Genomic DNA, 18,209 nt, shown 5'->3' with positions numbered 1-18,209 from the left:
AAAGAATACAGGTGATTGAATCGAATTATTTAAAGAAATGCGGAGCCCTATACCGAACCGAAATTACTAGGACTTAACGCCTACACCGGAGTTAGGATTAAATTTTCGGAGAATATTTTTTACTCCTTTTTGAAAAGCGGGCAAACAACTTACATCAAATAGATTTGGTGGCTTTGCAAACCCTTCGATTTTGTCTCTGCCAAGAAAAATGCGACTGGCCCTACTTGAACCGAAAACTACTAGTCTTCATATGTTACCACATAGGTACAAAGGGGATTGGTCCTATCCCTTTCGGTTATAAATGGGAACAATTAGTCTCTTCATAGGACAAACAAGAGGGACAGTTCAACTCATACAAAGAGATCAAAACTGGCATTGGTCGCATACTCCTTTGCGACTCATCCTGGATTCATGCTAGACTAATCGCATTTTTTGCAGGTCAATCAGTCTATTTGTATTAGTAGTTTACTTAGTCATTTCGTCAAAACGTACACAAACGTTTTTGTTCCTTGAAGTATCATCTATGTATACGTAAGTATGCGTGTAAATATCTACATGTGTAAATAGTTATGACGCGTGCCTTTTGTGGGCGTTTACTTTCGTTGTCCTTGCGTGTTTGTGATTAGCTTTTACGTTGCGTTGTTGTTCTAAACACTTTTCTAACTTTTACTTTTTAGTGCGTCTTTCTTGTTTGTGTTGCTGCATACATTTTAATCAATCAAAGTTAAATAAAAAACGAAAGTCATTGCGCTCTTTATATATTTACATAAATGCCGTACTCACTTGTGTAATCACTTCTCAAATCATTCATCACTCAAGACTTGACTTTCATAAAATGTGAGGAAATTAAAAAACGGCTCTATTTCAAAGTCAGTTCGGTGTCAGTGAAAGTTTAAAGTTGCACGTCGTTCACTTTTAAAGTAAACAAATAATTTCAAAGACTATCAAAGCCAGGGACCTAAACTGTTATTCATTTTATAATAAAAGTACTTCAGAAAAAATTAAACCCGGACTTTTATTTTTTATTTCAGAAGAAATTATTAAACCCGTAATTTTATTTCATAAGTCCGAAAATAAAAGTTAAATCTCTCAATTTGTCATTGAAAATTTATCGATATGTAATCGATTATTTCTGGAAATTATCGATATATTTAAAAAAAATTTATCACTTTGTTTTCGGAGTGTTACCAATTTGGTATCGGCGTGTTATCGATAAGTTACTGAAAAGTCATCAAAAATTGATTGAATTGTTATTAAAACGTCGATACTTATATAAAAAATTTTAATTTACGGTTTTTTATCGACAACTAGTTTATTATCGATTATTTATTGAAAATATCGATGTTATCAAAACGTTGCCAAATTGCTATCCAAATCTATCGATTTCTAATTGAAAAGTTATCGATTATTAATGGAAATTATCGACTTATTATATATAAAGTGTATGTTTTGCTTTGCGGGTGTGATAGATCAGTTTGTAGATAAGTAGCAGATAAATAGAATTAGAACCAAGTTCTGCGCACCAAATTGGGTTCGATTATATAGCGGCGAACAGAAAAATAGCAGTGGCAATTTTTATCAAATTTCGTCAATTCAATTCTTTTTTAATTTTCCATATTTTAAGAAAGAACTTCCATGAATTTCGTAACCGAAACTATGCAAACCAATCTAAAATACCTCTTTCGAAAAAATTCGTAAATTCGAGAGAGTTTTACCCAAAATTCGAACTGGCTTTTTCAGTTCTGTATTTTTTTCATACAAAGTGTGTGTGTATTTTTTTCAGAAGGTTTCAGAAATCAATGCGAATTTCGAAGGACCTATTGCTTGTACTTTGTTGAACTAAAAATCATTGGGCTACAGAACTGCAAACACTCCAGAGAGATCCTAATAACAGTTCGAAATTTTCTCAAAATTTTGTCGAATTTTATCGAAAACGTGTTTGAGATTTTTGTATGAATTAAGCGAGGGTTGCGCATATTACTTTAAATGTATGAAAACATTTGTGTTTGAGATTGCTTTGCATAGTTTCAGCTACAAAAATTCATAGAAGTTTTTCCTAAAAAAATGCAAAATCCACTGGTGTTGACTTAATATTAGACCTCTTGATAATCGACTATTCGAATAATCGATTAGCAAAAGTTGCTTAGTAAAATAACAGTTTATCAGCAGTCGACTAGTTGATTGCATTCGACTACTGACAGATTCGACTATTCGAATTGATTCTTGTTTCGTAAATTTTCAATGAGTTCTGCGATATGTAATGACGTGAATTTATTTGCAGCTCACATATTTTGCACTTTGCTTCCTTGGCATCCTCGGAACCAAAAAAAATTCATCATATGTATGAAATTTTTGAATTCTATTTTTATGATAAAAAATTGCAATTACGAAACCGCCAGCAATCGTATAATGACAGTCCATTGCTTGCTAAGTATATTGAAATCGAATACCTGCTAATTGATTTTCAAGCAATGCAAAAGTTGCTACTCGACTTATTGACTAATCGATTACCTGAATAACCGATTGTAAGCCAATTTAGTTGGATTGGAACTTTAAAGTGCTACTTATGAAGCGTACCGAAACTATATTCGGCAAAGGGCTATCCACATCGATCACATAAACAGTTTCTGTTGAATACCCAGAAACACGCCATCCCAACAGACATCTGATTGAAGAGGCACCGCATTCCAGAAACTTAAGGAGTTCATAATCAACCCCGACATATCCAATGTATGTCGCGCTTGTAACGCGTTCTCATATGACACCAACCATCTTTTCAATTGCAATGTAAAACCAACGTCTCTAACACCGATATCTCTTCTAACCAACCGTGATGAAATTGTAAGTTACCTCGGACTTCTGTTGGAGGACATTGGTGACATTTGTGAGTGAACGCCGCACCTATTGGATGTAGCGAAGCACAACTACAACAACAACATAACACTTGCTCTCAATGCGAGTGTCCGGAAATACAGAGCCGTATTCTCTTGCTGGCAGTACTTGGGAAAAGACAAAGTAACGCTCATTTCCACTTACAAAGCAATTGGCCAGTCGATTGCATGCTATGCGTCCCCTATATGGTCACCAAGACTAAAAACTACTCACTGGAAGAAGCTATAGGCCTGCAAAAAAACTGCTCTCAGAACAGTCACGGGTTGTCTTCTTATGTCCCCAGAACACCATCTACATAATGAGACGAGAATACGCCCCATCAGGGAGAGAAATGAGATGCTAACCAAACAGTTCCTGTTGAACAGCACCTGAGAACTCAGCCGTATGAAGCCAAAAAACACAAGCAGGTCCTCAGTGAACTCCACAAACAGGCGTCGGACCTTTATGCCGGGAATTGCCCGGTGAACCCAGTACTCAAAGTAAAGTACCCAAAACTTGCGGAAGAGGAACGCATTCTCCCCAGGGAAACGCGTGTCACTCTAGCTCAACTTCGTTCTGGATACTGCAACAGGTTAAACTCTTACCTATCCAGAATCAACCCCGACATACAAAATGTATGCCTTGCTTGCAATGTGTCCCCACATGACACCAACCATCTCTTCAATTGTAATGTGGAACCAACGCCTCTAACATTCCTCTCATTATGGTCCACCCCTGTTGAAACAGCAATTTTCCTTGTACTCCTGCTAGAGGATATTGCTGACAATTTGTGATCGGTCGAACCTATTGGATGGGGCGGAGCACTGCTACAACAACAACAACATGGGAGTGTCTTTATCAATCCAACAGCAACGGAATGTATTCTACGATACGAATATACTACTTTTCACATACAAATAAAACACATTTAATTATTATTATTATTATATTTTTTGTTTTTTTGTTATTCAAAACATGTGATTTATTTTTATGTTAATTTTTTTGCATACATATGAAGTTAGAGAAACTAAATGATATCCTTTCTTAATCTCCACAAAAATTAATAATTAAAATGAAATGAAGTGAAAAATAGTATAAATTTAAAAAATGCTGTTTGTAACTAGAACTATTGCTTAAAATTGTTAGTTAGCTACGATTTTTTGTAATTAAAAAAAAAAACTATTAAAATATGTTTAAAAAAATGTATATAATTTAGCTTTAAACAATAAAAAGCCCTATTTGAAACTTTAAAAAATATGTACGAAAAAAAAGTAAGGCAACTACGCGCTTGATTCGTTTTAAGCTTTTTGAATGAATGTTTCTAGAGTGTTGTGTATTTTGTATATCGATTGGAGTGTAATGTATTACTAGACTACTTTAAGTAATGTGTGTGTGTGTGTTTGTTACTTCTTTTATTAATATATTTTAGGTTCAATTATTTTATTATTGAATAAAATGTTCGCCAAACGCCAATAAAACTTTAATTAAAATATAGTAACTTATTAGATTGAAATATGCATATATGTATGTATGTATGTTGTACATTTAATGTATACTTAACAATTAATAACTTTTATAAAATACGATTAGATAATAAAAAAAAATATATTTCTCAACAGAATATGCAGCAAAGTTTTTTGTTTCTTTTTAATTTTAATTATTTAACTAATAATTAACAAAGTTTGTATGTATGTAAATAGCACTTATAACTAGAAAATGAAATAACCGTGTAAGCTTGGTAAATTAGAGAGCGACCAATTAATAGTTATACGGATGTAATAAAAAGTGTTATAAACATAACTATTAGTATGTACATAGGCATCCGTAGTGAAAGACAGAAACAGCATATGAATATTCTACAAAAGTGCAAATGACCGGCACACAAAATAAAAAAAAAATAGTTGGCTCACATACAGTTGTGACCACGAAAATAGCAGCAAGCACAGTAGCACATTTTGCTAAGTAATTTTTTTATTTAATTATTTTCGTTGGTTTTAGAAAAAAAAAGTTAATTAATGACGAAAACTATGCAAAACCAGTTCGAAAATTTTTCGAAAGGCAAAAATCAAAGTCAAAACTTGTTCGCTTTTAAATAAAAAAAAAAAATAAAGAGATGTGCAGCCGGGTTTCGAACTCGAAAAAAATTGCTCCATACAATTTTTCGATTTAAATACGAGTAACCTGGAACAAATTAATTGAGTGTATGTAATTTAAATTTTTCAAAGCAATTATTAGAACAGGGTTGGCTTTCCGTAATTCGATATCGAACAAGAACGAGTATCAACTACTACTAGTTAAACTTGGACTTTTAAAAGTAAAAGTCCGGAAATAAAAGCTAAATCCGGACTTTTATTTGTTAAGGCCAATATAAAAGTCCGGCTTGATAACAAAGAAACGGCTGATCCGAAATAAAAAAAATGCTCTTAATTCGGATATCCCGTTTCCTTGTTATCAAGCCGGACTTTTATTTTGGCCTTAAAAAATAAAAGTCCAGCTTTTATTTCCGGACTTTTATTATTAAAAGTCCAAGTTTAACTAGTTCTATCGGACTCAAAAAATAAAAATACAGATTTTACTTTTATATGTGGACTTTTATGGAAAGTTCGAAAAATAAAAAGGATGCAGGATTCGACATGTTATTGCTATAGGGATACCTGGGAACTCAAACATTTTCACCTAGGACAATTTTTTGACCCGACTTTTTCGACTCCGAAAAAAAAATATTATTTTCCGCCCCTGGTATCAAATGATCTTTTTTACTTTTCATAACACAATATGTCGAAGCGTGGTACCCAACGTTCGATAAAAACTGTTCGATGCGTAATTAACTGTCGAATTACATATTCGTAAGTTGAATAGTTATGCTTTTGAGATTATTTAAGAAATTATGAAAAGTTAAAAAACATACCCTGTTCACAACAGTAACGATTTTAGTAGCTTCAAAAACGCTCTATTTGCAATACGGAAACTAAATTACACATATCAAGACGCGGAAAACAAGGCGATCTCGTCGATATCTAACTGAAAAGTAGCTAGCCGACGAGTGTCGACTATCGAATTACGGAGAGCCACCTCCGCATAGAAGTAATCGTACGATGTGGATTCAAAATCGATGCCAAATTTTTTATGAAAACCGGAATGATATTTTAATAAAAGTTATAATTATAACGAAAAGCAAGCAAATCAAATGATTTCGATCTATTTTAAATAAAAATACATTTTCCGAATCAAAAGTTAATTATTAGGACACAAAAAAAAATTAAAAAAAAAAGTTGCAAAATATTTCGAAGTTAAAAATTTTAAATTATCGAAGTTCAAAAGATCGCTTCGTGCTTTTTTTTACACCCAAGCAAATTCAATAAATTCGAAACATTTGAAACAAAAAAAAAGAAACACATTTCCCGAATCATTGTAGAACTATTTGGCAACCGAAATAAGTGTAAAATCTATGCTGGGGTGGCTTTCCATAATTCGATAGTCGACACTCGTTAGCTCGATACTTTAATTCGATATCGAACGCTCGACGACACAGTTTTGGTTTACGTATTTCAATTTGAGTACATTTTTCTCGTGTATCAAAAAGTGTTTCGAAAGTATATTGGAATCATCAAAATAATTTCAATAGAGAAGAGCGTTTGTTTGCTGACTTGAGGAATAATTTTAAGCTAAGGAGTCCGCAAACAAACGCTCTTCTCTATTGAAATTATTTTGATGATTCCAATATACTTTCGAAACACTTTTTGATACAAGGGAAAAATGTACTCAAATTGAAATACGTAAACCAAAACTGTGTCGTCGAGCGTTCGATATCGAATTAAAGTATCGAGCTAACGAGTGTCGACTATCGAATTATGGAAAGCCACCCCTGTATGTACATGAAGCCGCAACGAATGCGTAAATTAAATGAGTGCTTTTGAGTACTTTTCTTATTTAAATTTAAATTTAGACAGCAATCACAATCATATTGTTTTTTAACACAACGAAGCACGAAATTAAAACTGTTTACTAATAACATAACTAAACTAACATTACACAACTTTAACACGCAGAAACCGAACTATGTATTTTTTGTATTTGAATATGAATATGAAAATCTATTACACCTATTGTACGACACAAATGCCGCAATCTTGCAGATCGCAATTAACGCACTGCACCTTTTGCACTGTCTCTTTATGTATATAGTATGTATGCATGCATTTATTTTTGTATGTATATAAGTATGTGTCTATTTGCTTTTTCTTAACCATGCACAAGTTGCCTAAACTCTAATACACCAAATTCATAAAAAAAAAACTTACGTTTCAGAAACTTTGAATAGCAAATCTTTATCGAAATTTCACATTCGAAAGCATTAAATATGAAATTTTTGTTATTTCTTATGAATCTGGTTTTATAATACGTATGTATGTAAATTATTTTTGTATATGCATGAAATTCAACTTCATTTGTCATTCGTTTTGCCATTATTGCTAGTACATACACATGCCTCTCACTTTTTTTTTTTATTTAATTTTAGTTTATTTTTCATTATTACACTAAGTTTATGCTCATTGCCGGCGTTTACCACAGGACAATGCTATTTTCTTTTATTATTATTATTACTAATTTGATTTCGACATCATTTAGTTTTACAGTTTTATTTAAATGTTCTTTTCTGTTGTTGCCAGCATTTTTGTTAATAATTTAAGAATATATAGTAAAATGTATATTTTTCATAAATACCTGTGTGTATATATATGCATATTTAAGTATGTAGTTGTGTGCTTGTATGTTTAGTAATAGTAATTATATAATTAATAGTAATGCATTTTTAGTAGTTTATATATTGTTAGTTTTTTCTTCTTGCTGCTGCTCTCACTCGGTCATCCTTCGCTCTAATCCGCATGCAATGCAAACACAAAAATGTTCAACGCTATAGCTGTCTTCATCATATATCGCTTCAGTTCTTCCATTACTGCGCTTGCTTATCTCCAAAATAAATTAAACGTGTCTGTTTATACGTGATGCTGGATGTTTTTTTTTATAATTTAATGTTTGCTGTTGTATGGTTCTAATACTATGTTTAGCGTTTACTATATCCGCTAACATTTATAATCGAGTTTTGTTTTGAGATACAAGTTTTTTAAAAATTTTTTTTTTTTAAACGAAAGAAAATGTTTTTCTTCCGACATTGTCCAAAAGTGGCACATCTTCACTTGCCTTTTCTTAAAGCAACGGACGACTTTTTATGTGTATGTATATTAGGCTCTGCTCATTCTAACGCTTAGGCGTGATTTTCTTTCTTGAATGCCGCTATCTTGGCTTGTATGTGCTGTAAACGATTAGGCGATAGTTCGGGTTTCTGCAAAATAACGTAAAAATTGTTAATCGCACACAGCTAAGTCACGTAATAATTGTGGACCGAAATATACATGAATTTCCAAAATTTTTGAAATTTTAATTATTTTTGAAACTATACTTATTCCCAAGATTACGAGAAATTTTCGAAATTCAAATTACTTTTGCAGTAGCGTAAATTCACGCCATTAAGAAGTTCAAATTGGCGAAACTTTATAGACAATTAACGTTTGATGAACTCAAAATTTCATTTCCTTATTGTAAATGAAATAAAAAAGCCCATGAGAACATTTCGAAGTGCGTTTCATTTCTAAACTAAACTAATTTACTCGTTTTATTGCCAATAGAGAATAAAAAAAGACTTTAGGCCATTCGATTTAAATTACATCACTTAGGAATTTAACGTATTACACTGTGCAACAGTCGGTTGGGTATTGGACCAAACCTACTTTTTTGTAGAGACTGAGGCTTAAGTAGACAAAGTACTATCTCCGTTTTTCGAAGTTAGCCTCCAAAAAATAGATATCGGCTTTCGCAGTTCGAAATTCTACATTGCGAATTTTTTTTTTTGTTAACGCGTTCAACAAATTAAAAAAGAAAAATGTGGTCGTGGTCTGCCTTTTTCTTTTATTTGAATGGCTGAATTCATTTTTTGAAAAATTACAGTACGAGCAATTCCAGTGCAGAGTATGTGCAGACATGGAAGTAGTAGCCATTATCATGGGACTATCTGACTTTTCACCTCGTATAACAGCTGTTATACTAATAATTAATAACAATTAAGGGAAAAGAGGGGACCACGACCAAATTTTTACTTTTTTAATTTGCTGAACGCGTTAAAAAAAAAAAATTTCGAAATGTAGAATTTCGAACCTCGAAAGCCGATATCTATTTTTTGGAGGGTGACTTCGAAAAACGGGGATAGTATTTTGTCTACTTAAGCCTCTATCTCTACAAAAAAGTGGGTTTGGTCCAATACCCTGAAAAAAAAAATGTATTTTGTCGCATAGTGTTGTGAATGAGATAAAAAAGCCCAACAACTAACAATTTATTCGTTTTATTTCTTAAATCAGCAAAGTAATCCAAGTTCCGTTCCTTTTTCTGATTGAAGGGAAGAAAAAGCCGACAGAAGTATTTTTTTTTCATAAAAAAAAGTAAAAATTATCAAAAGTTATAAGAATTTCCAACAAAAACGAGAAATGGGATAACATCACCAAAACTGGGAAGCCTTGTTCTTTCATTGATAGTAATATACAATTTTTTTATTCAAATTATTTTCGAAAATAACGCCATTTACATATTTTACTTAAGAAGAACTTGCACAGAATTTAGGAGTTCATACTTTTTATAATAATTGGCTTCATACCCAATTGACTACATATTAGTTACTGCTTTAAACAATAACGCATACAAAGTTAAATCAGTAAAATTTTCGGAAGCTCGAATAATTTTTCCAGCAACAAAAATTTACTTCCACCACTAAACAAAATTTTACCCAGGCAAAACCTTTTAAGTAATTCGCATTTTGATAAACCTTCAAAGTTACATTTTCTAACTACATTTTAAATAAAACGAAAAAAAGAACAACAAAACTTTTCGAAGTTACATTCCTTGTTCCCAAAAGATGACAATACCCGCTTAATAATACAAATATAAACTATACTCAAAATCTTTCCAAAAGTTAAATTTGATTAAAGTTATTGCTTTCTACTTCTTTCAAAATGAAATTGCGAAAATTATTACTTCGAAAGTTTTCAAAAATTAATTGAAGATAAGCAAAACTAACAAAGCACATTGATTTGTATTGCCATTACACACAATGTGCTCAAATACGAAAAAGCAGGTTATAGAAAATCTATTAGCTTGTCAAACTGTTCGAAATTTGCATAATTTGAGATATTTTCGAAGTAAGAACTACTTTCTAAAAAAAATTTTAGTTTAATGCAATCACTCAAATAAACAAAAATACGCCACGAAAATGTATAGAAGGCATTTTCATAAATGTAAGTGACAAAAAAAAAAAAAAAAAACAAAAGCAGCGACTACCCTGAGAAAACATCGAGTAATTTGCTTAAGTAGCGAGAACGGCTCTTCATTCAAGTTACATTCAACACTAGAATAACACATAAAAACCTCAGAAACAGCAAGTTCATAAGTAGGTACTCGACATGAAAAAGTTTAAATATATGCTACTCAATAAAAAATGAAAATCCAATCTTGGTATAATTTAAATTATCGTTACCTTAATTCAAAAAGGCCCTAAGCAACAAATAATTTAAAACAAAAAATATCTTACACTCGCATCCCTTCGTATTAACGATGACGACGTCTTCTGTTGCGCATTCATCGTATTCAAATTCAAATTCTCATCCGCCACTTTATTGTCCATTAGCATTGCGTGTGTGCCACTTATGCCGTCAACATTACGATTGAGATTCGCTTTCGAAATAAGATGATTCAAACGATCCATCCAAAAATCGGGATCACCGTTACCACCACTACTACCACTAAGACAGCTAGCAGATGTGGTTTGATGTTGTTGAAAATTGGCATCTGTTAGATAAGAGAATCGGGAGGAGACTGTGATGATGATTACAAATCCGAGAAAAAATATATTCAAGTGGGAAAGTGTTATTTTGATATTGATTGATTAGTGATGATGATTGTGTTGTATTTTCGAAGTTTTGTGGTTTTGGTTTGATTGTTTGATGGTGTTGTTGTATTTTTTTATTTATGCGAGGTGAGGTATGCATGTGAAGAAAAGTAATAAGTACATATATATTAGTTGCGAATTTAAAAATGTAAAATTAAAAAAATTAAAATTTATACTTTTCATATTCGGTTACCGTTTCCGTTGTCGTCATTATACTATAGTATATCATTATACAATATATCAATTTCAAAATGTCGCGGTAACGTCAACAGTAGGTAATATAAATTTAATTCAATTTAAAAGGAAACCTGCAATGTTGTTTTTTTGTTGAATTTTTCGGCCGATAAATATATTGCAAACATGCTTTCATTGATACTAATTAAATATTTAATAAAACAGATGCCGCTGAAGAAGGCGCGGAAGCGTCGGAACGCTTAGGCCAGAGAGAAAATGTAAGACAAGTAAGGAAGGCTAAGTTCGGGTGTAACCGAACATTACATACTCAGCTCAGAGATTTGGAGGCAAATCACCATGTAGTAAAATGAACCTAGAACCCTGGAATGTGTTTGTATGACATGGGTATCAAATGGAAGGTATTAAAGAGTACTTTAGAAGGGAGTGGGCCATATTTCTATAGGTGGACGCTATTTCGGCATATCGCCATAAAGGTGGACCAGGGGTAACTCTAGAATGTGTTTGTACGATATGGGTATCCAATTAAAGGTATTAATGAGGGTTTTAAAAGGGAGTGGCCCTTAGTTGTATATGTGAAGGCGTTTTCGAGAAAGCGACCAAAATGTGGACCAGGGTGACCCAGAACATCATTTGTCGAGTTCCGCTAATTTTTTTGTATATTTAATACCACGAACAGTATTCCTGCCAAGATTCCATGGGCTTTTGATTTCGCCCTGCAGAACTTTTTCATTTTCTTCCACTTAATATGGTAGGTGTGACACCCATTTTACAAAGGTTTTTCTAAAGTTATATTTTGCATCAATAAACCAATCCAATTACCATGTTTCATCCCTTTTTTCATATTTGGTATAGAATTATGGCATTTTTTTAATTTTACGTAATTTTCGATATCGAAGATGTGGGTGTGGTCATAGTCGGATTTCGGCCATTTTTTATACTAAGATAAAGTGAGTTCAGATAAGTACATGAACTAAATTTGGTAAAGATATATCGATTTTTGCTCAAGTTATCGTGTTAACGGCCGAACGGAAGGACAGACGGTCGACTGTGTATAAAAACTGGGCGTGGCTTCAACCGATTTCGCCCATTTTCACAGAAAATAGTTATCGTCATAGAGTCTATGCCCCTACCACAAGGATTGGTAAATTTTTGTTCGACTTATGGCGGCGGAGCCACGCCCATTTTGAAATTTTCTTTTATTTTTGTTTTTGTTGCACCATATCATTACTGGAGTTGAATGTTGACATAATTTACTTATATACTATAAAGATATTAAATTTTTTGTTAAAATTTGACTTTAAATTTTTTTTTTTTTTAAAGTGGGCGTGCTCGTCATCCGATTGTGCTAATTTTTATTTAGCACACATATAGTAATAGGAGTACGTTCCAGCCAAATTTCATCATGATATCTTCAACGACTGCCAAATTACAGCTTGCAAAACTTTTAAATTACCGTCTTTTAAAAGTGGGCGGTGCCAAGTCCATTGTCCCAAATTTTACTAATTTTCTATTTTGCGGCATAAGGGCAACCCACCTACCAAGTTTCATCGCTTTATCCGTCTTCGGTCATGAATTATCGCACTTTTTCGGTTTATCGAAATTTTCGATATCGAAAAAGTGGGCGTGGTTGAAGTCCGATTTTGTTCATTTTAAATAGCGATCTGAGATGAGTGCCCAGGAACCTACATACCAAATTTCATCAAGATACCTCAAAATTTACTCAAGTTATCGTGTTGGCGGACGGACGGACGGGCGGACATTGCTAAAGAAATTTCTTTTTTCGCCCAGATCATTTTGATATATAGAAGTCTATATCTATCTCGATTAGTTTACGCCGTTACGGATTACCGTTAAGCGAACAAAATTAATATACTCTGTGAGCTCTGCTCAGGTGAGTATAAAAATGTTTGCCGAAAAGTTCCCAAACCAACAGAAAACCACATTATCAAATTGGTTCAAGTGTAGAACAGAAAATTGCAGTAAGTTAAACTATTTGTTTAAAATCTTCAACTTTCCTATTCAAATGGAGGTCTCCATATTCACTCAACACTTGCTGTTTTACTTACCTAAACGATTGTCACCATTTTGCGTGCGTTGCGTAACATCTCCCGCGCCACCAGACTGTGCTACAGCGCGTTCAATTTCAGTTAAGCCATCTTCAATGTATTTTTGAAAACTTGGGCTGGCACCTTTGAGGAACGTCATTAAATCGATACCTGGGTTTTGAACCTACGAATAATTTGTGTAAAAATGTATGTATTAGATAAAATCTGTATATAAGAAATTGTATCACAGTCTGAACTCACCTTAAACTCGTACAGTTTCAATAGACCTTGTTGTTTTGTTTCTTTATCTGAGATTAATTTAAATATCTGTGACATGGTTTCATGGGTTTGATTTGAAATGCGTTTGCCATGCACATCCTTAGCCGAGGCAGAGCGTTGTGGTGAGGCGCTTGGTATGTGACCCTCTTTAGCTAAGTTCTAAATAGAATTGTATCAAGATATTTAAATCATTACGAAAAACATATTTTTGTTAAAAGTGCAAGTGTGTCAACATTTTGCAATGCTTAAAATAGACTTAAATTAACGCTGATGCTAGATGACCTAGAAGGTTCAACGTGGTCATATCAAATCGTTCACGAAATGATGGGGCTAGTAACTTAACGATGCTAGTTACCGGAAGAAAGGTCCCAGAGAGGATTGGATCTGAAGTCGTTGATATCAATACCCCTGGGAGTATACCCGAGCATTTTTCAAGCGGAAGTATTCGCCATAAGCCAGTGCGCTGACCTGAATCTTCAGCGCGGGTACTCTAATGAAACAATCGCCATACTCAGTGACAGTCAGGCCGCCCTCAAGGTGATCTCGGCGTTTGAAATAAAATCAGCACTGGTCCTTGAGTGCGTTGAAAAGCTAAATCAACTAGGAGCGCGCAACGAACTACTGTTGGCCTGGGTTCCTGGCCACAGGGGAGTTGAAGGAAATTAGCAGGAGGACAGCCTGGCCAGAGCGGTAGCAAAGGCACGACCCATTGGGCCCGTTCCTGCCAGTAGGCCCGCAGGAAATTAGGGGGCATCTATTTGTAGAAGAGATGGAAAAGAGGGGGAAGGCCTGAGGCAATCTTAGTTAGTGGGTTACAGTACAACTCGATATAGGGTATTAATAGGCCTCTCGAAAGATAACCTAAGAATCCTAACAGCTATTCTTAAAGGACACTGCAGACTGAACAGCCACATGCAGAAGCTGGGCATAATATTGAACAAGACATGCCGATTTTGTGATCGATCAGCGGAGACGGCGGATCATATCCTCCTGGAGTGTGATGCAATCTCAAGATGCAGGGCTAAGTTTATGGGCTCGCCATGGCCAGAGCATTCTCACATCAAATCCCTCAAGCCAGGTGAACTGCTAGGGTTCATCAGAGATGTCGGCTTGGATGAGGAGCTGTGAAGGAACTGAGGCCACAATAGACCAATGGTCACAGTGCGATCCTCAATTAACTATCTATCTATCTACCGGAACTATATTCGGCAAAGAAAATTTTTTAAGTTATTTGTTTATAAACTAAGAAAGTTAAAATATGAGCGTGTTTTTTTATTTGAGTGATATTTGGAATTTTATTAATTCCAAGTTCATATAACTGGCGGACAAAAAATCTTTTAGTTTTTTTACATGTCCGACTTTTGAGCTCGTAGAGCCCCCGTTAAATATGAACTTTCAAATAAATCCTTGGATTAAATCAAAATTAAGTTAAACTGCGAAATTAAGTACTACTACTTTTTCAAGCTTAGTTTCGAAAAACGTGGACATTACTTTTGTGTTCATGGGTCAATCTCGTAAAAAATTGGTTTGGTCCAGTACCCAATCGAGTGTAGCATAGTGTTATTCCAAATCTAAATGCGTTACGGACAAAAGTTTTCTTCGCCGCACAATTTTCTATAATTTCCGACATTTGAGGCATTGCTATGTTTATAGTAATTTCACTAGTTTACCTTCAGTATCTTTATTAAATACGTATGCAGCTCCGAATGCGACGGTATTTGATTGAGATGATTCAAAATAGCATTCCCTTTGACTTTAGCCATGTTATGAATGATAGTTTTGACGGTACGCAAAGGCGTATCGGATGGCCGTGTTTGCCACCAACTGCTTGGTAAGGCCAACATAAATTCGTGCACTTCTAATATGACAGCATCATAGTTCAGTTCATTTGTACGTTCGGGCAACATTTTAACATTGCGCCAAATGCATTTCATGAGTAGATCAGTGAATTTTGGCAAGCCAGCTACGGGGCAGGTTTCGCGTAGTAAACGTATTAGTGCACTAGAAATAAAATAATAAATTATTTATAATTGTAAGGTTTATAAACTTCATACTTTTGACAATCAACGGTGTTGGAAACCAATTGATGTTGGAATTGGGTTTGGAAATAATAAATATTTTTCTCATGCATTCTCAAAAGCGTTTGGTAAGTTTTTGGAATCTGATTTTTAGACCAAAAATATATCTGATTCGAAAATTTTACTAAAATGTCTGCATCGACAGTCGAAATATTTATTGCTTTTAATACCGCGTCCTAGATTAAACACATTCTATAAACTTAATTTTACACATACCAATTTAAATTCGTAAAATTCGCTTTATCCAACACCTTCAAACAAATACCATTGATAACTTTATTATATTGCCCATCGTCGCCCGTATTCAATTTCTGATCAGCCATGAGATTAAGTAACGCAGACATTAAATTCTTAATGCAGGCAACGCTCAACGTTTTGCCCAATGATTTGGAGTGGAAAAACGAATAGAGAATAGAGAGTAGCGGCTGATAGACGACCAGTGATTCGGTAATGGGCACCTGCGATAGATTCTACAAAGAAAATTGTTTTTATTAAATTTTTTTTATAGACTTGTATTGTTTTTTACTTACTTTAAACTGTGCGAGTACATTCTGTATAAAAATTTCCTCATAATCACGCAAAACGGCCTGTTTTTCTGGTGAATCAATAATCTCGGCAAGTTCACTAATAGCAGCGCGCGCTTTAAGAGTATCCACACTGCTAATTGCTTTCATCATTTTGATAAGCTGTGGATCAAGTTTTGGCAAAACATCAATAATGCTGCAAAAAAAAAAAAAACAATAATACGAGATGAGCAAAAAATCGCTCGTTAATAAATTCCAGAAACCATCCTAAAATATTACAGAAAACAATCGCGATATAAAAAAGCAAGCAATTTCAAAATAATCCGAAGACCAAACCCACAATGATCGAGATTGTCGTAAAATCATACCGAAATGATCGACAAAATAGCCCCACCATGATCCGAAAAGCAATTCGAAAACTATCACAAAGTAGTTTCTCAAACAACGTTGCCAATACGATCCCGTAGTGAGCCCGAAACGATCCCGAAAACAAACAGGAATTAGTTCCGCAAGCAATCCTGAAATGTTTCGTAGATAGTCCTCAAGTGATCCCCAAATATAACCCAAAGTGAAGTAGTGTGGATATGATCCCAAAATAATCCAAATATTATTCCAAAGTAATTTCAAAATGATCCAAGGACCAGATTGACACTTCTTACTTTTCTGAAGTTTTGAACAAAAACTATTATTGGTACAGCGCAAATGACTTGAAGTTATAATCATTTAAGCAAACTGTTCCAGAGGAAGTTAGGGGAGCGGGATGCCACTGTACACCTTTCTAAAATTCTTGGACCGGTAATTATTTGACGCAGGAGTCGATATAGTTAAATTTGTAACAATTAAAAATAATTAAAAGTAACGGTTCCCAGGGAGAGCGGGACCACCCCTTTCCTTTATTAACAGTTGGCAAGTAGAAGCACCGAGGTAGATTCAGTATTCTAAACTTTTTTTACAAATCCAGTAGATGACTTACCATTGTATCTTTTTCCTATAGAAACATGTATAGCTAGTGATTTGGGTACTATGGGTTAAAAGTGTAGTTTTAATAAAAACTTGAATATTCCCATAAGATTTGTATGGAGAAACTAAAAACGCGATGAGGGACCTCTAAACATCAAAATAAAAAGCTGAAATTTTTACAGGATATCCCTGCGTAAAGCACCACAAATTTTCCGTACAACTTTTGTCTCAAATACACCAAAGGCCAGGCCATGTTCCTCCGACAGCTACCAATAACGAGAGGCTTATAGAGTGAACTTTGTTCGACGAGAAGGTTTCGGTTAGGTTGAACTGGCCGCTCAATAAAGACCTGAATGTGTCCATAGTGTGACCATAATTATAAGCATGCGGCGGCAGAAGACAGTGTCCCCTTGGCATGCCCATCGTGAGCTTTACGTCGTCTCTCTTAAGAGATATGAGCAACTTTCGTGAATGTAATGTCGTAGGATTTGCACATGACATTATAAATTTTGCAGCTCAGCGCTTCTGTGCACGCCTTTCTTGCTTCATGGCTGATATGCAACTCCTGTCTCCTTTTGATTTCTCACAAATGAATTGGGACGTCTACCGACGATTCATCGAGTGCTGCCTCCTTCTTTGCCTACTCATCGGCCTTTTCGTTACCTTCTATCCCTTTGTGACCGGAAACCCAGTAGAGATGTATGGTAAGTATGGTCGAAACGAAGTCTCTCCAATGCTGCTTTGCATTCCAGGACACTTCTTGATGAAATAATGTGTGAGATTATTGCCTTAATCGCCGCCTGACTATCAATGCCTATTAGACCTGTCGTTGGTCATATGGTTTTAATTTTTTTTTTTTTTTGGAATTTCAAATTTTTTTGGTTTTCAAATTCGCGTAGCGATCAAAATATGCGATTTGATGCCAAAAATGGTGTAGCAAATTTTCAGGCTGATTGGATGGTGCCAACCAGTGCCATAATGAGGTCAAAGGTCAACATTTTTGAAAAACACCCAAATACATTTTTTCAATTAATACAAGCTAGTCATCGTCTATAAAATGCTTTTTTCCACGTTTTTGAATTGTCCTATTGGAGCAACTTGGGATGTTATCAGTTTCTTCCAAATCCATCGCCTGCACACCATTTCCCGATACATCACTCTCATTCAACGTGTTCCATAGTCAAGTCTACACAAAATTATTTGCACAAAAAAATTAGCCTCTGTGTGTGCAAACACTATATAATAATTACCTGAAATGCTTGTT

General features: G+C 34.4%; 1 protein-coding gene across 4 annotated transcripts in view; it reads right to left on the bottom strand.

Annotated features, from left to right (window-relative positions):
* Positions 1-3,798: 3,798 nt before the first annotated feature.
* Positions 3,799-18,209, bottom strand: part of msps (msps cytoskeleton-associated protein 5) — a 103,272-nt gene continuing 88,861 nt past the window's right edge. For 3 of the 4 annotated variants that reach the window (XM_067784286.1, XM_067784300.1, XM_067784311.1), the window contains 7 exons: positions 15,992-16,181; positions 15,678-15,931; positions 15,054-15,384; positions 13,366-13,542; positions 13,126-13,288; positions 10,508-10,791; positions 3,799-8,215 (listed from right to left, as the gene is read on the bottom strand). In XM_067784286.1, the coding sequence (XP_067640387.1) occupies positions 8,138-8,215; positions 10,508-10,791; positions 13,126-13,288; positions 13,366-13,542; positions 15,054-15,384; positions 15,678-15,931; positions 15,992-16,181 (1,477 nt within the window). In that variant the 3' untranslated portion in view covers positions 3,799-8,137. The remainder of the gene's footprint in view (positions 8,216-10,507; positions 10,792-13,125; positions 13,289-13,365; positions 13,543-15,053; positions 15,385-15,677; positions 15,932-15,991; positions 16,182-18,209) is intronic. The other variant, XM_067784290.1, reaches the window with a different exon arrangement.

The sequence above is a fragment of the Eurosta solidaginis genome, chromosome 1 (assembly GCF_040869045.1).
Source record: "Eurosta solidaginis isolate ZX-2024a chromosome 1, ASM4086904v1, whole genome shotgun sequence".
In the NCBI taxonomy this organism is placed as follows: Eukaryota; Metazoa; Arthropoda; class Insecta; order Diptera; family Tephritidae; genus Eurosta; species Eurosta solidaginis.
The sequence above is the reverse complement of the archived record's forward strand: the minus strand, read 5'-3'. Positions and strand labels throughout refer to the sequence as shown.